This window comes from Vigna unguiculata, chromosome 3, assembly GCF_037176805.1.
Source record: "Vigna unguiculata cultivar grain cowpea cultivar isolate G323 ecotype 2 chromosome 3, ASM3717680v1, whole genome shotgun sequence".
NCBI classification, from domain to species: domain Eukaryota; kingdom Viridiplantae; phylum Streptophyta; class Magnoliopsida; order Fabales; family Fabaceae; genus Vigna; species Vigna unguiculata.
In genome coordinates, this window is record NC_140794.1 from 45,294,270 (window position 1) to 45,315,155 (window position 20,886).

Here is a 20,886-nt window from a genome sequence, read left to right on the forward strand (position 1 = left end):
CAAACTAAATTTATTTTAAAAAAAATAGAAAAATTGTTTCGTAAGTGAATTAACTCACAGATAAATTAAATGTATTTTAAAAAAGAATTCATGAATAAATTAATTTTAGAATATAAAAAAAAAATTGTATAAATTTATGTATCTTTCAAAAATAAATTATATAGTTTTACATTGTTAAATAAATGAGATATCTTTTGAAGGAAAAAATGAAAATAAAATTTTGAATAAAAATGCTTAATTCAATTAAAATACAAAAGAAACATAAAATATATGTAAAAAGGACAATCTATGAAAAATAAAATATGAATTTTATAGTTTTAAATTTTTTTCTCTATTTATTCTTCTACAACATGATATATATATATATATATATATATATATATATATATATATATATATATATATATATATATATATATATATATATATATATATATATATATATATATATATATATATATATATATATATATATATATATATATATATATATATATATATATATATATATATATATATATATATATATATATATATATATATATATATATATATCATGTTGTAGAAGAATAAATAGAGAAATATATATATATATATATAAGCTTTTTTATTTTATTTTTTTCTCCTCAATCTCTCGAATTATTTTCCCTCTGTCATTATATGTTACTTTTTTTAATTATTTTTATATATACATAATTCATTGATGTATTATTTAGAAGATATAAATGAAAACACAAACTGACAGACATGTGCCTGTACTTCTGTTAATTTATATAAAAATTATATATAACTAAATATCTAATAAGGGATGCAAGTTCAGATCCAAAATAAAAAACTGAGGAATGCAGTTAGAGATGTACTGAATAGAAATAAAATAAAAAAAAACGAGATACACTATTAATTTAGTGAAAAATTCATTACATATTTACTATTTTTAAAAGTACAGTTACCGACAAAATAACTTACATTGACCTCATATAATTATACATTTTATATTCAAAATTTTCACATCAACAATATTTTAATATATATTACCATATAATAATATAAAATTTTACTTATTTCTTTAAATTATTAAACCTTTCAAAACAATTATTACATTTATTATATATATATATATATAAACTTAATTATTTAAATATAGTAATAATTATTATTATATTATTCAATTTAATAAAAAAAATTATGCTTACGGGTCTCATGCCAGTTATTCAAAAAGTGAAGTTTTGAATCATGATACTCTTTATTGTTGCATGAGAATGTAATTTTGTTTTTACAATATAAATGTATTTCAGTTAAATATGGAAGGACTAATTATTTAATTCCTGAAAAAGTAAATTCTGATTTTAATTGCTATATTCTTATATTTTCTATATTTTTCATAGCCATCATCAATATAAGAAAAGTTCACGATTTAAAATCATAATATTTTATGATTATATCATTTTAAAAGAATTAAATTATGATTATATAGAAATATTTTTCTTATACTGCTAATGCTTTTTAAATCAAATTAAGAAAATAATAGCATAAATGTTTGAATTTAATTTCAATGCATTATTAATTATTAATATAAAAGCATTTGTATTGTTAACTTAAAAGATAATATTTAAAATATTTTTTTAAACATTAATTACCATAAAATGAAAGAATAATAAAGTGTTTCCTCCTTGTAAATACTTCTAGTTAGAACATTATTCAGTATTTAGTATAAACATGTTTTTCACAAAAATATAATTGATCAGATTGTGAATCAGAACTCAAAAAAAGTCCATACAATTTATTAAACTAAAATATACTTTTAACTTATATTAAATAACAATAAATGCTTATACTTTTTGTTCTTAATTTGAAAATAATGATTTTTTAGATACAACTTATGTGATCGCTGATAATCATTTATTGATTATTCATCAGTGTGTTTGGTTTCATGTCGAATTGACGTGTAATTGGTTTTTCAACCTAAATTCATGATATATTTGGTTTTAAAATTAATTTTAAACTAAAAAATTCACATTAAAGAAAAAGTTAATATTATCAGAAAAGAAAAGTTAATATTATCAGGTTATGCGTTCAACAATCCATTGCTCCAAAATCAATTTTTCAACATCATTCCAAATACACTTTATGTATTAAACAAATTAGAGATGACGAAATGTTAACAAGTGATGTCTCCTAAGTTTGATTAATGTTTTAAATTTTTTATCTTAAAATAAATATTAGAGAATGAGAATCATCGTTCCAAATTAAAAAAAAAATTAAGATAAAAACTCACATATTTCATGAAAATTAAAAATATATTAAACTTATTTTAATTATTCACGTTAATACATTAAAATAAGTGTAGGTGTAAAAAGTTAATATGTAGCTCTGAACAGCGCCGCGTGTTACAGATATAATGCTAAGGTAAGTCTGACACTCAAGAAGAGAGATACAGAGTCACGAGACTTCTGAGGTTATGTTTTTTTTTTAAACACTTTTATAATTATATTTTGCCTAAAATATTGTAAATTTATTTTTATCTACATATATTTTGCCTAAAATATTGTAAATTTATTTTTTATTTAAAAAGTATTAGTATTACCTTTGATAATGACTCTTTTTTTTATAACTATTATATTTTTTATCATCATCAGTGTTTAGATATTTTAAACATAAGGTATAGAAAAGGCAACCTTAGATAGTCATGTGAACAGATTTGGTATTTATTTTGTTTTGACGTGTGAATTGATTTTGTATTTTGTAGGTTGTTCTGAAGTTTGTGTCTCAACCAATGTCGGTAAGGGGTTTTTGGAGACATGCAGTTTAAATAAATTCAAATCACCTAGGGTCCATCTTTTTGGACCCCTCCACAAAACTTGTCTCCTGAAAAAATTACGGGGTTTTGCTATATACACTCCTAAACTTACATAAATACCCTTTTCATTATCTACTTCAAATACTTTTCTCCCTCTTTTACCCTATTCTACTCCTTCCCTCTCCCTATCCTATTGTGTACCTCTTCTACTTCAAGAACCTCACAACTCTATCTTATTAAATAACACATAACAATTATATTATAATAAATATTATATTTACAAGTGGCGTAGTAATAATAGTTATTGTTTTATTTTCACGGTCATATATTGTTAGCTACTTAGTATTGTTGAATGAATCATTACAATCAACAATTTTATTTCTTGTCTTATTTATGGAAAATAGTTATCATTTTGGAAGCACATGAAAATTTTGAAAATGACTGTTTTCGCCTATTGTCCTGGATAGCATTTTATTCCATGGTTCTGAAAGGTACTTTTCAAAATTGCTTCAAAATGACTAGAACAATTATATCAAATTTTAGTTATTTGTGTATGAAATGAATAATGTCATAAAAAAACATTTATAAATTAAAAATATAATTTAAACAAACTCATGAAAAAACTTCAATCTTCCCGACGATGAAAAAAAAAACACACAAAAATGATTTTAAGAAACTATTATAAGAAAAAAATTTATTATGGGAAAACTGTTTACGCAAATTATTTTCAAGTACAAAAAAATTGTCATTATAAAGACAGGTAAAGGAAGAGATGGGGGTTGGATTATCATATTAGATTTTCTCCTATGTACTTCTTCATAATACCTACATTTCTGCATTCATTCACATCACAAGTTTGAAACAAAAAGAGAGACATGGGGGTTGGATTATCATATTAGATTTTCTCCAACAATTGAAGAAAACTAATAAGATTCACAAGGATATTAAATTATTTTTTTAAGAAATAAAATTTAAATGAAAATTATGCTGCATCTGAAACTTCCTTTTTTAAATTTTAAAGTTCAAAGGACTTGCATAGAACAGAGTACATACATATCATACTTGTTTAAAATCAATTCAACACTATTTATTTACTAGAGTGTAGAAAGTAAGGAAATTAACTACGGAAGAGAACAATAAAAATATGAAGTAGCAGATGAAGCAATGACTTAGCCCATGGCATATTTTTGAGTCCATGACCGGGCAGTGGCCTCATACTTGGGTCTATCAGTTTTGTACATATGAGCAATCTCAGGCACCAGAGGATCATCTGGGTTGGGATCTGTCAGCAGAGAACATATAGACAAAAGGACCTACAATTTTTTTAACATTTTTAGTATATCACTACCAAGAAAATTAAAAAAAGAAATTATCAGATAGATTACCTTGGATATTGTGAGGGCAGGGCTCCACTGCTCTTTGAGAATGTCTAGGCAGATACTACCATTACTGTTGATATTAGGATGGAAAACCTTTGTCCGGAATGAAACCTTAACCAACAGATAATGAATACGTATTAATGAAAAAACTTGCATTTGGAACTGATTATGTCTAAAATCCTTGAATTTCTCTACTCACAACTAGCCATTTCTTTAACTGATAACGATTAAAAAATATAACAAAATTAAACAAGAGTCATCAACCAATCATCTAATGAATAAATCAGATACATTACTCTGCAAGTCCACAACAAATAGTTAAATCCACTACAATCAGATACATTATTGCCTTGCTTGGTCCTTTATATAAACTTAAATTAAATTCAGTCATTTACAGCACATCAATGCAAAAGTCTAATGAAATTGAAACTCTTCATACAAAAAAGAAGAAGTCATAGTTAGCACAAGAAAAACCAGTCCCAGTGCATGCATACATATAGCCATATACATAACAGAATTGTGAATAGAGTATAGTAGAGGTTTGATTTACCTTGGGTGGTTTGAAAGGATAATCAGGAGGGAAGTGAATTGACACAAGAAATACACCTCCAGCAAATGGGCTATCAGCAGGGCCCATAATTGTAGCTTGCCAATGGAACATGTCATCAGCCACTGGACCTGCATATAAAAGTTCAATTATTCAGACACTGACAGAGCTAGAACAGTCCAAAAGTTCTGACAGGTTTTAAGCAAACGAGAATAATTGGGGTCCTACCTTGGTTCCTCACTACTACCATACCATGGCATTATTTTATTTATTTACCCACAAAAACAATTGATGCATAACCTGGGATGAAGTCTTCAAAATTTTCTATTTTACTAGCAGAATTAGCAGAAGAGTCACACTGTCGGCTACATTCTAAAGACTTTGATGAATAATTGTGATAACTAGCAACAAAAAAAATAAAAAACCCTAAAAGTGGATACGGCTATATTCTACAGACTTTGATGAATGATTGTGATAACTAGCAACACACACAAAAAAAAAAACCTAAAAGTGCATACAGTCTCTGGCATGCACAAAACAGAGTAATCATAAAAAAAGCCGTCAAGCAGTACTAAAAAAATAAATAAAGAACATAACAAAATTCATCACAGAGCAATATCATCCAACATTAGTTCAAGGTTTTATATTCTACAGACTTTGATGAATGATAGTGATAACTAGCAACAAAAAAAAAAAAAAAAAAAAACCCTAAAAGTGCATACAGTCTCTGGCGTGCACAAAACAGAGTAATCATAAAAAAAGCCGTCAAGCAATACTAAAATAAATAAAGAACATAACAAAGTTCATTACAGAGCAATATCAACCAACATTTGTTCAAGGTTTTAAATTGATGTCACAAGGATTGTTTTTTCATGCTCTTGGATATTCACGGAAGTAGCAGACATATATGGCCAATTTGGTCACCATTGTGGGCTGACACCAAAAATATCTAACACGAATAATCAACCATCGCATTGAAAATTAGTATAGACAAATTGTGGATTATTATAAACATTACTGTCGGAAATGCGGCCCCAATTACTGAGGCAGACACCAAAAACCTTAACTTTGCGACCAAAAACCTTAAAAATGGTGCTATAGACCTTTTCTAAATAGCAGTCCGCAAAAAGTGTAATTTCTATCCCAATTTCAAAACTTTTGAAACCACCGAAAATTGCTGATCAACACTGAAACCACAACTAAAGCCATAACTTGGAAAACCTTAGTCTATAAACTTGGCCAAAAACATTTTTTTTTAAACGAAACTACGTAGCGCAAAAGAGCAGAGAAACATACCAGCACTGCAGGATGCAGGAGGATCTTTCTGCAGGTCCTTCAATTCCTTGTTGATTCGTTTGGTGGCCATCTGATCAACGCTGTCACATTCAAAATTGCATTTATTTATACATAAGCACACACACATATACATGCACCCATATATCCAAATATTCATGCACTTGGAAATATCTTCACTACTATTTATCACAATTAGAAAATACATTAGGAGGAAAAAAATCAGATGAGAATGAAAAATTAAAATAGAAACCGATGATGGGATGCATGTAATTTTGAATAAGAAGCGAAATATGAAAGCAGAGAAGTGAGAGTTGGAAATGGAAAAGAGAGAATTTGACAGACCTTGAGGTGTGCTAGGGTTTGGGGTTTGAGTGTTGTGGAGTTGGAAAGAAAGGAAGAAAATAGAAGAAGAGAGAATGTGAAAGGTTAGAAATTTAGAGCTCAAAAACCGAGCTCTGTGCCCTTCCCTTCTTGCCACGCACAGGGTTACCTGGCACTCCTACCATTCTTCTTTTTATTTTTTATTTTTTATACTATAAAACAAAATATTATTTTAAAATACGTTTATTTTAAAATAAACCTGAAACTCAGATTATTTTAACCATTGATTGTATGCATAACTGATTATAATCAAAATGCTTTTTATCAATTTTGTTTCAACTGTTAATTGTTATCATCCAAATTATTTTATAGATCACTTATTCCATGAAAAAAAGTTCAAGAAAAAGGTGTTTTTAAAATTTTAAATTACTTTTTTAAAATTCAGAATTAGAACAGAGTCAATTTTCAAATTATGAAACTGTAGTGTATAACATGCTTTAATTTAGTGTTTCTCAATAGTGCACGTTTAATCCACAACATTCATTGTCAAAACATGTTGGTTATATTATATGAGAGGTTTACTTTTTCATAAACTACAAAGAAAATATTTTGAATTACTAAAGAAAATACTTTCAATGAGATTTGTATTTCTTTGATTGAGTTTATTTATTTTGTTTCAAATTAATCAAAATTTATTGTTATCTTTAAATATCAAGCATATAAAAAAACTACTTAGTTGATCAATTAAATGGAAATATTTTCGCTTCTGATGTATTCATAACATTTTTGTGTTTTTCGTGCTATGAGTTATCTTAGTGAGAGTGTTTAGTTTTGTGTGAATGAATTAAGTATAAATAATTAAGAAAAAAGGTTCCACATTAGATTGTGACAGTTTAAAACAATACTTCACGTTATGTACATTACAATCACAACAAAAATAAAAGTGAAATATCACATGTGACGTCCCATTCTCAATAGATTAAACTATTAAATAAAGCATCACAAAATTACAGTAACTAGAAACACTCAGATGGACATAAACGTATAAAAGGATAACTGTTACAGTCATCCAGAAGTATACTGTGAAAACAAATTTAGGCATACCACTATGCCATAAACAACCTAAGAGAAAGTTAACAGTTTCACAATAGGCGATGCTCCTCTAGAGCATGAGATTTCAAAAAGGCACTTAGGGCCATAAACTGATCCTGAGAGTCACACAGACAGATCCCCTAAGCTGCACCACTGCTACCACCGGGCCTACTCCCAGAATTTCCTCCATCTGCTCCCACCAAAGGTGATCATCGCAAAAGAGAAAACACAACAGGAACATAAACAGAAATGCAAGGGTAAGCTAGTGTAATTTAATCTTATCATGATACAACGGACAAGTACTTAAACATTCCTTAACATACAACACAACAGGCACAGAACATCATGTTATAGCAAACAAGCAGGACACTATGACTCAATTATCCGGATACATATACTAAGATCGGATTCACTGGACGCTTGCACTTGTGGTGGCCTCTAATGCTCTGCAGAGCCATTGCCAATGGGTTTCACCCTACCACGCACAAGGTTAACCTTCAAGCATCTAAAGCCATTATCCTGCCAAAGACTAAGGTCTCCCGCTACTCTCACCACTTGGGTCAGTTTGCTCTACCTGAGACTCACTGACCCTTCAGAGTTTCGGGATGCGATCCTTACTTGAATCCATATCTTAATATATACACTACACACCACCATGAGGTCTCCCCATGAGCCTCATGGAATTATGCCTAGCACATACACATTTCATGTCTCTCATACCACAACCACCACTTTCATTTCATACATCAAATTCTCATTTCACCCAATAATCATGTGCAATTCCATGCCATCACTCACACCAAACATACCAATCTCGTCCATAAAATCCAAACACCCAAGCATATTCACATACATCATATTTAGGAAGAATAATCCAGACAATACATGCAAAAAATTATCCAAATAGTCAGTAAAACAGTGCACACACTCACGAACTCGCTCAGGCGAGGGACTGGCCTCACTCAAACAGCGGGCTCTCGCCCAGGCGAGACATGCAACATAAGGGTTTCACGAACTCTCGCTCAGGCGAGGCCTTCTCGCCTGAGCGAGACAGGGCGTCGCTCATAACGCGAATTGGTCGCCTAGGCAAGCGTTCGAGGCAGAACCTTAGGCGAGCCTCTGATATTCTCGCCTAGGCGAGACGAGCTCGCTTGGGCGAGAATACCAGATCTCCCCCACTATTCCACGCCTGTAACCCCAGAAACAAACCACGTCAAGTATTTTAACTCCATCTTACACAAATACACGCATCCTCCAGTCATTTCATGCATAACAATAGTGGAAACAAGCACATGCAACAAAAAGAGACGGAAAACCTAGATCCCCTTACCTCTGTTTTGGAGTACCAAAAGCAACCAACTCTAGCTATGGGGTATCGCAGCTACAAGGACAAGAGTAGAGCTGAAACATGAAGATCCAGGCCAAAACAGGGTTAGAAGATCGAACCCTAATATACCCAAAGCGCTCAACAGCGAAGAAAAGGGGAAGAACTAAATTGAAGCTCCAGAGTTTGACTTACCAGGAGTACCAGATGGGTTAGGCTAGCTTGGAGATGGGAGATGATACGTGCCCTAACAGAACCTTGCTGAAGGACAGACTATTTGAGGGAGGGGAACCTGCTTCTGTAAAGGAGACAAGGCACAGAATGAGCTGAAAAGGGGGTATAGGATCCTACGGAAGGGCTGGCCTTGAGCCTCCGAAAAGACCAGGACCAAAACTCTATAGTACTGAAAAAGGGGCTTACATTACACGTATTTTGTTTGTCAAAAATAAAATATAAAACCTTTTTCTTTTTTTTTTTTGGTGTTGAGAGAATTCCTCTGTAATTAGTATCAATCTAATATTATTGTGCACAATTTTCTTTCTCATGATAAAATTGCTTATTTTATACTACTCAACTATGCATAAAAAGCTATCTACAAATTTATTAACCAAAATATGTACTTTTTATTTTTAATTTGAACAATCATAATGTCTTTCTTCTTTTGTTTCCTGCTAAAAAACTAATTAAAAGAAAAGATACTTTTGGATAATTAGTCGTATGCTATAAATGTAATTGATGCTGAAAGTGAAAATAAATTGTTACATGCCTATAAAAGAAATAGATGGATAAATAAATAAATTCTTATTTTTAATTATATTTCTTTATTAAGAGATGATTCTTAAAGAAAATGTAAAACCAAAAAATTCATAAATGAATTAAATTCAATATCTTCATTTTACTAACTGTAATTGAATTGAATGTTTTTTCCTTCTTAAACCCCTTCTGAACACAGTCCACGCTTCACTTAACATGGTTCGCATTCCAATTCCAAATCCCCTCTCAACACAGTCCCCGTTAGAATTTATTGTTGCGGAGAACGAGAGGAAACAAAAGTGCTTGCCAGGCTGGGTGGAGGAAGGTGGCCGGAGAAAAAAAGTATCCATATTTTTGACACATAACACATTTTAAATGGCGTTAATGAGAATTTAACCTAAGAGAATATATTTAATGAATTAAATATATATATATATATATATATATATATATATATATATATATATATATATATATATATAAATCTAAATATATGAACTAAATTATTAATTAAGCTTTGTTTGTTGAAGATTTTTTGGTTGGACGTTTTTAACAATATTACTCAATGAACCAAATCCACATGACAATGATTCGTTTACAATGGGTTAGCAAATTTATGTGTTTTTCATTTAGGGTGCTTGAATGTATATGTATCCATTGTTAAAATGAAATTAACGAATAATCCATTCATATTATGATTTATAAATATCTTATCTTTTAATATAGATTTTAATCAATAGTTCATGCATTTTTTTTCCAACAATTATCTCTGAGTGTTTTTGTTTTTTAAAAGGTGGGATGACGGATGAATGAAAAGGCAAAATGAGAAATGATATATGAAGAAGAAAGCGGAGGTGAAGCTTTTGAAACATTATAAATTACAAAAAAAGTAAATTACCAAGGTAGAACATGAACTTGTAAAATATATTAATCATGGTAGAACATGAACTTGTAAAGTAGATCAATGAAAGTGGTGACTCAAATTTGTACAATCAACAATGAATAACATTTTTTTTTAAGTTGTCAAACTATTTGAAATTACATTCATATTTGTCAGGTGGATCACTAATTTATTGGACCCACACTCGTTTAATTAAGAAAAATAAAAAGGAGATATTTTTTATGAACTCTCATTTCATTATGCAATTTAAGATATATAACTCTTGCATCATCAGTTTTGTTAACAGAGTAAGTACAGAAAAAGGAAAAAATTGTGAGGGCCTCTAGTGAGAAAAGAAAAGAAGCCATTAGAGAGAGTGAAGAAGAAGAAATAAGTGTCCTTGAAATCTCCAAGAGAACTTGTGGTCTACCCATTAATTATTAGTAGTAAAAGATTTTACTATACTAGGTCTCGTGGACTTTTCTTCCATAGTGAAGTTTTCATACCTTAAAAAAGTTTTGGTGTTTGTTGGTTCTTCCTTCCTCTCTTTTATACATTTTATTATTTTATATATTATTTATTTAGTAAAGATTTGATGAGTTTTGTTTCCGTTTGTTTATTTGTTAATTTTGAGATCTTCACAACAACTTTGTCACCCATTATATACATTTTAATTATCTATTTATGATTTCCCTCTTTTTTCTATTAGTTACTTGACACAAGAAAATAAAAGGACAAATATTACATAATTTGAAGTAACTCTAATAAACTACCTATGTAATGCCAAATGCTCTCCTTGATTCCACATTTTATACCAATTATTGCATATAAATTCTATCTTGACTTAGCTTCATTCTTTGTCTTGATGACTCTTCTCCCATATGTCTCAACAATGTTCTCTGCTTGATTTCTCTTATTAATCTTATTTTTTCTTGACACCTCTCTTATTCACCTTTGTATACCAATTTGCTTATCTGTCTCCTTGATTCAATTTACTCATTAATGCTTTCAACAAGTCTAATATAAAAAAAAAAAATACAAAAGTGAACTACTTAAATATTATCCAAATCTATTTACTTATTATGATTATCACAATCTTTCCAAATACAAGTTATAATAAAAACGTTCTTGACATTTCAGTTACTTAAGACCTATCAACCTATCTTTCAAGTCAGTACAAAAGTCCTAATTATTTTTAAAAGACTTATAGTTATCACTTTATACCTATCTTTCCAAATACATATTTATCCCTTAATTAATATATTACCACCAATTATGTAAGATAAAATAAATATATAAGTAAGAAATAGTAAAAAATTCATCTTTCCTCTCTAAAAGATATAAGAAAATAAAATATAAAAATTTTAATATGTGAGTATGGATTATATATATATATATATTTCATATTTTACATTTATCAACATTCAATAAAAATAATTTACTTTCAGATTATAATTAAATTAAAATTCAGAGTATATTAGTAAAGTACGTCACACAATCGCTTTTCAACCACAATGGCCAGTCGCAATCACCCTCACTCCCCGTTGCCTACACCATCACTGACGTTGCTTCTTGAGTCATGCCAAAGCGGCCTTGCCTCGTTAGTTATACACCAAAAGGATATCTACTTTTTTTTACGTCTGTTTTATAGGATAATCATAACTTTTCTTTCTGTGTCTGTTTTATAGAATAATAATATTTTTATCAATTTTAATCTATCATTTTAATTACTATTTTATTATTTATTTTTATTTTTATAGTAGTATGATATGATAATTTAAGAATGATTAAATGATATATTAGAAAAAAAATAGGTCAAAGTTTATATTATCCTATTTTATATATACTGTTATAATATATATTACTTTTGATTAGACAGTTTGTTGCTATTTGTTTGTAATATATTTTACATGATAAAAAAAATTACCCTAAAAAATAAATACACGATTATGGAAATTCTAATCTTAAAATTAATTTTTATTGTTACAATTGTAGGGATTATGGTTAAAAGTTTTAAAACATGTTTCAGTTCAATTAGTTTTGCATCTCTAATAATCAAGCACATAAGCATTTTGTAGTAAGACTTGATAAGTTCAAAATACATTTATGTTAAATTGATGTATTTTAAATAATTTTATGATTTCTTTAACATTTTAATATAATAAATAAGATAATTTACATTACGTATTGTATATGAGTCATTAGATAATAAATATATTCATATTAAGTTTAGTGTTTTTTATGACAATGGATCGTTTATATATTTTATATGTTTTCAGTTTCAAGATCCAATTGGATTGTCCAATGCTGAATGTTGTAGATAGGATAAAAATGAACAATTTATCTTCTTAAGATTATTTGGTAGTTTAGGTAGAAATAAACAATTTAGTTATTATAGTTGTTAAAAATTGTATATTCCGAAATTATGTATTGCAGGATAGATTTTGGGTTTATGGTACACAAAAATTTTTTTTTAAAAAATCCAGATATTTTACGCTATTTGTTACCTAAATCGTCGTAAAAAATTTAACTTTTTTTAATTTATTTTGTATGTTAGTTGAATTTTGGGTGATGTGTAATTTTTTTATAGGTTATATATATGTTTTTTGTCTCTTAACTTTTAGTGAATTTTAAAATTAATTTATTTTAAAATTTTGGACCAATTTAGTCATCCACCTCTCGAAATATATGATTTAGTCCTTTTAGTCAAATTTTATTAGATTTATTTGATGTTTCATACGCATTTCAGGATTGTATTTGAGTTGTTTATAGTGTTTGACACATTTTTGCTTTAATGTTAAGTCAAATACTATTATAAAACACACTTAAAATATTAAATAAATTTAACAAAATTTGATTAAAAGAACTAAATTCACGTATTTCGAGAGATAAAAGCCTAAATTAGTCTAAAATTTTAAAATGAACTAATTTCAAAATTCACTGAAAGTTAAGGAACCAAAATCATATCTAACTTTTTTATTTATTTATAAACCTGTCCATGATCACAACTAACATAATAGTCTTTTTACATCATGCAATATAACTAATGTAAATTAAATCATTTTTTTTCATTACTTATATCTACATGGAATATCCAAGTAACTAATATAAAAAACTATTTTACAGTGATGGTGAAAGGGTATGCTAGGATTGGTAGAAGGTCTCGTGATGGTTGAATCATGGTGGGTACCAGTGGCGGAGCTATTTGGGGCAGGGAGGAGCCCCGGCCCCCAAGATTTTTATTTTTTATTTTTTTTACATATATATATATATAATTTAAAAATATATTTAAAATATATTAATTTTTTTAAATTATAGATAATATATATTAGAAATTAACAAAAATAAAAATTTATTTTTTATTTCTTTTATTTAAACATAACATTTAATGTAAATACATAAAAAAATATAAAATTAAATATAATAAAAAATAAAAATATTTAGGTTTAATTATTCTTTTGACCCCTGATTTTATCTAAAAATTAATAGTAGGATTAAGTTAATTTTACCAACAAAGCAAATCATTTATATTAACATACGATCAGTTTTTCAAAAATTGGGACCAAATTGAGACTAAAAAAAAATTGAAGGACCAACTTAACATTTTTAAACGAAAGCATGAATCAAAAGAATAATTAAACCAAATATTTATTAACTTAATTTTTATTTTCCTTTTCATTGTCTTTTTAGTTTTTCACAAATTGTAATAATTTCCCACTCTCATATGTCTTCTTTTTGTTTTTAAAGAAGAAAAAAGTTAGACATAAACTCATTATATTTCTCATTTATCCTCTTCCTTTCATGTCTTTTTGTCTTATTTGATAATGAAAACATTATTATTTTTTATCTAATGAGCTTTTTGTATTTTTTTTATGAATGTAGAAAAAATAATAGTGTATTATGTATTAAGAATAATGAATATGTTTTTCTTTTAATAATTACATATCTCAATTTTTTATTAGATTATGATCAATTATTTTTTAGTATTATTTTAAAAAAAGTATGTTGATAAAGAATGAAAGAATAAATTAATCCTTTAAGAGTGATGAAAAGAAAATTATTAACTAAAACAAGATAGATTCTACATCTTCACATATTTTAAAGCATTATACTAATGATAAAAAATGTTCAGTTAGAGAAGTCATTTTTTGAAGTATTATACTAATGATCGAATTTAATAATTTCAAAATTATATTACTTTGGCCCCTCCGACACTTTTAGTCAAGATCCGCCATTGGTGGGTACAATGACAGTGAAAAACCAAAAAGAATAATGTTGTTAAAAGTGAAGAAAGATGCGTTTTTTCATTGATATTCTGAGATAAATATCGCATCAATTATAGGAACCAAGTGTAATAATACAATTTGTTAAAAAAATGTACTTTAATTCTAAGTTTAACTTATCTCTAGTGGACGTGGGATGTTCAACCACCCACTCATATCGAGACATATACATATTGAGCATGAGATCATACAATAAATGGTTCCATAATGATAAATGGTTTAATAGACCCAACAAAATAACACGTTCTCATTGGAATAATCTAATCTACAACTTTAATACCATATTAATAAATAAACTTTAAGTTTAATTCAACTCACAAAATTAACTTAAAAAGTGAAGTTTGTACCTATTTATATATGATAAAGTCGTTTTATCTCTAATTGATGTAGACTTCCAAAAAATGTTAATTTCTATTACAACTAATAATAATATGTATGTTATATGTAATTACCAAAATGTTTCAACAACATCTTTTTATCAACTATTCCACTCCACTACAACTAATATGATATGACATGTCATCAACATTTCTCATTTATATTATAGTGGTTTGAAGCTAATTTTACCATTATATATTAGAGAAGAAAGTATCCCCACTATTTACTATAATTAAATTTTATTTATTTACCATTCTCAATCATGTTTACTTTTTTCGCACACAAGATTTCATGATTTGATTAAGTTATCCGAACTCAATTTCACTCGTAGGAATATTTTGTGAAGTTTAGTTTTATGCATGTTGAATAAATTATTACAAGTTATAATCAATTGGTAAAGATTAAAAGGGAAAAGAACAAATGTGCTCGAAATCAGTGAAGTATATAATAACAAGTTGGACAAACCAATCATTCACTTGTAGAAGAATGTTTTAAAGCCTAATAATAAGGAACAGTTGTTTCCAACTAAGCACATTTCATATATATATATATATATATATATATATATATATATATATATATATATATATATATATATATATATATATATATTCCTCTTGTTATGTGGTTACATTTTGTTTCTTGTGAAATGATAAAAAGAAAACCATGAGCTAAACTAACAGTGGAATCTATGTGAGGAACAAGAAAAATTTCAGAATGCAACTATTTGTTTAAGCATTAATAAAGTAACGGAAATTCCACGCAACTCATCTTCCAAATCATTGAACACCAAGAGTCGGCAAATCTCATTAGCACTTACCACAACAAACAAAATGAAGAGAAAAACAGGCACAATACTATTCATATACATATATATGGGTGCACTTTACAAGGTAATTTTCTGCACCCTCGAAACTTTCGTTAACCAGCTGTGTTTGCATCAAACACTTACACTTCCTATGTTACTGTGACCATTCTTAAAACACCCTCTTCCGTTGTTCTCTCTTTGTTCTCAACAACGATGGAATCGGACACTGAAGGTGGAGGTGCCCTAGGGCAAGCATCATCAGTTCTTGCACCTCCAAATGGGAACAGCATAGAAACTAGGTCTATGAGAAGTTCCAATTATAGTTACGCCAATGAAGAAGTTATTGGAGATGAGGCATCAAGGTTTGAGGTTTGGGGATGGTATCTGTATGAGTTCTGCTCTTACTTTGTTCAAACTGTTCTCATCCCTGTGGTTTTTCCTCTCATTATTAGTCAGTTACAGCACCTTCCAATGGACCCTGTTCAGGAGTGGTTCAAGAACCACCAGGGTGTGGTCTGTGCAGAAAAGGAAATTAACCTGTAAGTACACTCATGCTTTAATGAATCTCACTTGTTTGATGAAGTTTTTGTTAAGAGTCCTCTTTATTACATGTTGGCATAATAGGAAAGTAGATAAATGATTGATGATGAAGTGGTGGAAGCAGCCATGAGTTTGAAATTTGGTAAAAAGGGTTTTGTTTCATTGAAAATGGACATGGTGATGAAGGAAGCACAGGTTCTCATCATAGTGCTCTTTGATTGTTGGTGCATGGTGATGAATAATGGTGTCTGCTTTCACACTTCATCGTTTTTTCTACTCAACAATAGTTAGGATTCCACTTCACTTAGGTTACACTCTTCGTATACTATTAACTAACTGTGCATGCTCCTTAAATTTTCTACCTACGTTGAGCAACAAAAACATAATTTTCCTTCCTAATATTATTACTAATAGTGCCACGAGTAAGGGATATTAGTAAAACAATATATATTTAGAGTACAAATAATTTTGTCATTATATATAATCTAATTTTATCATTTAAAATTTATTTCAAAACAAAAATTAAAAATAAAGTTAAAATGTTCACATTTTTCATTTGTTGAAGTTTAAAAGAGAATACGGGAAAAGGGAACGTGGGGGAGATAAAGCAAGTTTTTTTCTCTCTATCTCTCTCTTTTTTAAATAAAAACAATCTTCTTCTAACTTTTTTAAAATATTTTTACTACCCAATTTCTTTTTCATGGCTTTAAAAATACTTATTACCGGTTAGCTAGCTCTTAAATATATAAAAATACACAATTTACCGTATCTTTATCAATTATAATTTGATTTGATATTAATATAAAGGGGTTAAGTACGTTTTTAGTTCCTGAATTTTGATCCAAAATTGAAATTCGTCTGTTTAAAATTTTTATATATTTTGGTCCTTAAACTTTAAAAATTAATAAATATAGTTCTTTTAACCTAATTATGTTAAATTTTGTTGACGTGTTGAACACTTTTCATGTTAGTATTAAAGTTATTTAAATTGTTTGACACATTTTCGATTCAATATCTGCTGACAAAATGTGTTCGACAGGTCAAAAGTTAACATAATTGAGTTAAAAAGACTATATTCATTTATTTCTAAAGTTTAGGGACTAAAATGTTTCGAAGTTTCGGACATGAACGAATTCTAATTTTGAATCAAAGTTCAAGGACATACTTAAATAATGTTATGTTATTATTTTTATTAATCAAAATTCTATTGTTAATATTTATTTATGGTTTTATTGATTATAGTACATTACTCATTTATTTTTAAAATTATGTAATAATGAAAGTGTTAATAATATTTTTAAAAATAAAAATGTGATGCTATATAATTTTTTAAAAATCAATTAAGTTAGTGAGCTTATTTAACATAACAAAATAATAAGAATAGTAAAGAAGTTTAGCATATCTAAAAAAGTTTAAGGGCGTGTTCTTTTGAGTGAAAGGGTTCGAGGGAGAGGGAGAAGATTGATTTGAATGAATTTGAAGATGAAAATTATGTTGTTCTTTTTAAGGGATTTGGAGATGATAGTGGAGTAAATTTGAGAGCAAATTTTGTGAAAGTTTGTGAAAGATTAGATGGATGTGACTAATAAAAAATAAAATTTAATTTATGAAAAAGTTAAATTACCAAATTGTCCTTGGTGTTAAAAGAATTATAAAATGATAATTAGAAAATTTGTAATTAATTTTTATTTTTTTGCAATAATTAAAAAATGTTAATGATATTTATTAATTGAAAAAAATAAATATTATAATATATTTGATTTGAAAAAAAAATGAAACAAAGTTGTGGAGAAATTGGTAGAATCAGGTACACCCAAAATGAAACTAGTTAAACATGAAAAGTCTATTATGATTATAATGGAATGAAATACAAGAAAAATATAATATTATCATTTAATATTAATTATGATTATTTTTACTATTAATATTATTTATTATTATTAATATAATAATAATAATAATAATTAATAATTAGTTATTTTATTTTCATAAAAATTAAATTCTTTTTAGTCAAATTGGAACCTTACAAGCCTTTTTGCATACAAATGATGACCACACTTTGTAGTTTTAGGTGAACAAAAGAAAACCAAACACCGAAACCAAAAGCATAAGCATGGTCAACTGAAATTTACACTCATGTAAAGACAAGAGTATTATTGTAAATGTAAATAAATCACTCCAAATCTCTTTGGCACATGTGAGATGAAAAAAAAGTAAAAATCTCTATGTTTAGCTCCTTGTCTCACTTAAAAGATTACAAAAAAAAAAAACAACATTTAAAGCACAAATCCATCCTTTTATTTCTTTGTGATAGTAAAATTCATAGAAAAGAAGAATGACTAATCTATAGTGTCATAATTTGAATATTTAAACGTCTATGTAATAATTAGTATATTTTATTCCTTAGATTGTTATATTTCATTTATTTTATTTAAAAATAGGATAACTCAATTATAAAAAATACCCAATTAAGTGCGAGGGGTATATTTTGTATACAGAGTTATTCAATTGAAACATTCAAATGTCTTCAAGTTATATTATAATAGAAGAACTTTGCACTTATATAATAGCATAATTATTTTACTTATTTATAATGGAATAACTTCTAATTAATTCTAGTTATAGAAGTAATAATGTTTGCATGAATTGGTGCAGGTACAGCACACTAACAGAGCGCACCATAACAGTGAACGGTTCAACCTTCTCTTCTTTGGAGTGGACAGCAATGGCATGGGGTGGAGGTCTTGCCCTAGCTGCTCCAATTCTGGCCTTTATTTCTCTCTACATCAATGCTTCCTTCCAAACATTCATCACAGCTGCAGCAACAGGCATTGGAGTCCTCTTTTGTCTCCCTGTAGGTCTCTTCAAAACCACTAAGATCTTCATTCTCTACATTGCAATCATTGTTGTTGCAATCACACTCTCAACTGCAACACACACTCACCACTTAGCCCTCATGGCTCCTAAACTTTCAACACCATCACCATTAAGCAAACTATCCATATTTTCCAAAAAACAAGGACTCTCTACTTGGATCTCTCTCTTTGCCACTGTTGTTGGCTGTTTGGGTGCCTCCATTGTCTCATCCTTCACTTACCACATGCTCAGGGAACCCATTGAGCGTGAGTTTATCAGTCTCTGGATTGTGACAATATTTTGTGGCTTGTTATGGCTAGTGGGGCTGTTGCATGTGTTCACAGCAGAAAACAGAACCACTTCTGTGCCAAACATTTTGTCCACAAGGTTTCAACTTTTTACAATATTCAAATACCCAAATGCAATTGGAGGTTTGGTTTCTGTTTTTCTCTCCTCGTTTACCACAATGGGGGTTTTCACTGGTGGGGTGCTGTTCATAGTGGGCCAACTCTGCATTGTGCCAGTGCACTTGCTTTATTTCTGGTTAACCTATTTCCTCTTCCCTCTGGTTTCCCTGCCACTACTATTCCAACCACTGCAGCACCTAATCAAGGCCAATTCTGTGAAAATGAAGATCATGGGGTTACTGTTGTCGCTTGTAAGTTCTGGTTTTGGGTTCTACTTCTGGGAGAGTCACTGGAAATGGGGGCACTTGCTGGTGTTTGGGGCCATTCAGGGCACATCAAGTGCACTGTTGCATGCTTTTGGAAGGGTGTTGATGTTGGAGACTGCTCCATGTGGTGAAGAACGTGGGTTTTGTGTTTGGTATGGTTGGGTGAGAGGAGTTGGGTTGTTTGGGGGGTTCGTAGTGGGTTCAGTGGTGCCAGGGAGTGTGAGAACTGCTTTTGGGGCTGCGTTTTGCAGTGCCCTTGTCGGCATTGTGGTTCTGCTTTTTGGAAATGTGAGTGACTTTGGTGCTGCTAAAGAGGGTGGTGAGAGGGCATTGGATTCCAAGGAATCTATCAGCGTTTGAGAGTGTGTCGTGTAATAAACCGATGTTGTTGTTACATTGTATATTTTGTCTGCCTTCACTTTTGTTCTCTCCTACAATTGCATGCAAATGTCGTGTAATAGGATTGGTTTTGGGTTCTCAAAATGTGTCAGAGATATTGGACCACTTCATAAAGTCTTCAAAACGTTCTTGGACCATTCAAGTTGCCCCTCCTCTGATTTTGTTCTTGGTTATTTGCTTAACCATATTTTATCAGAAATTTTACAGCTTAACGATAACAAGAGACATGTGTTGTATAAACATGTCACCATCACAACTTTTTTATATAAGGCAAACGTAGTCCATGAGTATATAAGGTGTGATGTGAGAAAGTATATCATTCAATTGAGTCAAACATCTCCAACCAATTTTTTTCCTCAGTTTCTACATTTAGCCATGTAGCCTAACCATTGTCGCTTTTAAAAGAATCAAACATTCATGTTGTGTTTGAATGCATTAATTTTGAACGGTATTTCTTTTATTCTAAGAATTTTAAACTTTTTATAATGATTGTTTGGATAAAGTAATTAAGATGAAATTGAAATTGAATTTTTTTAAAGGTATTCTAAATAAATAAAATA

The 20,886-nt window shown here is 28.9% G+C and overlaps 2 protein-coding genes and 1 long non-coding RNA gene across 3 annotated transcripts; 1 reads left to right on the top strand and 2 right to left on the bottom strand.

The window, feature by feature from the left end:
- Positions 1–3,785: 3,785 nt before the first annotated feature.
- LOC114176800 (ubiquitin-conjugating enzyme E2-17 kDa-like) lies at positions 3,786–6,511 on the bottom strand. Its single transcript, XM_028061962.2, has 5 exons — positions 6,362–6,511; positions 6,020–6,099; positions 4,727–4,854; positions 4,183–4,287; positions 3,786–4,110 (listed from the first exon to the last, which is right to left on the bottom strand). The coding sequence occupies exons 2-5, from the start codon at positions 6,087–6,089 to the stop codon at positions 3,967–3,969; spliced, it is 447 nt and encodes a 148-aa protein (XP_027917763.1). The 5' UTR covers positions 6,090–6,099; positions 6,362–6,511; the 3' UTR covers positions 3,786–3,966.
- A 776-nt stretch (positions 6,512–7,287) lies between these two features.
- On the bottom strand, positions 7,288–9,127 carry LOC114175918 (uncharacterized). The gene is made up of 3 exons (XR_003602946.2): positions 8,952–9,127; positions 8,763–8,833; positions 7,288–7,622 (listed from the first exon to the last, which is right to left on the bottom strand). It is a non-coding gene; the product is annotated as an uncharacterized LOC114175918 (long non-coding RNA).
- Positions 9,128–15,855: 6,728 nt separating this feature from the next.
- LOC114177515 (uncharacterized) lies at positions 15,856–20,341 on the top strand. The gene is made up of 2 exons (XM_028062892.2): positions 15,856–16,397; positions 19,054–20,341. Exons 1-2 carry the CDS (start codon positions 16,072–16,074, stop codon positions 20,285–20,287), a joined length of 1,560 nt encoding a protein of 519 aa, XP_027918693.1. The 5' UTR covers positions 15,856–16,071; the 3' UTR covers positions 20,288–20,341.
- The last annotated feature ends 545 nt before the right edge of the window (positions 20,342–20,886 follow it).

Bases quoted from the DNA above. Each gene is read 5' to 3' on its own strand.
- LOC114176800 (XM_028061962.2), bottom strand. From the start codon at position 6,089: ATGGCCACCAAACGAATCAACAAGGAATTGAAGGACCTGCAGAAAGAT. The intron at 4,855-6,019 runs GTATGTTTCTCT...TTTTATATGCAG, and splicing joins TCCTGCATCCTGCAGTGCTG to GTCCAGTGGCTGATGACATG. The intron at 4,111-4,182 runs GTAATCTATCTG...AAAAAATTGTAG, and splicing joins CTGCCCTCACAATATCCAAG to GTCCTTTTGTCTATATGTTC.
- LOC114177515 (XM_028062892.2), top strand. From the start codon at position 16,072: ATGGAATCGGACACTGAAGGTGGAGGTGCCCTAGGGCAAGCATCATCA. The intron at 16,398-19,053 runs GTAAGTACACTC...GAATTGGTGCAG, and splicing joins GCAGAAAAGGAAATTAACCT to GTACAGCACACTAACAGAGC.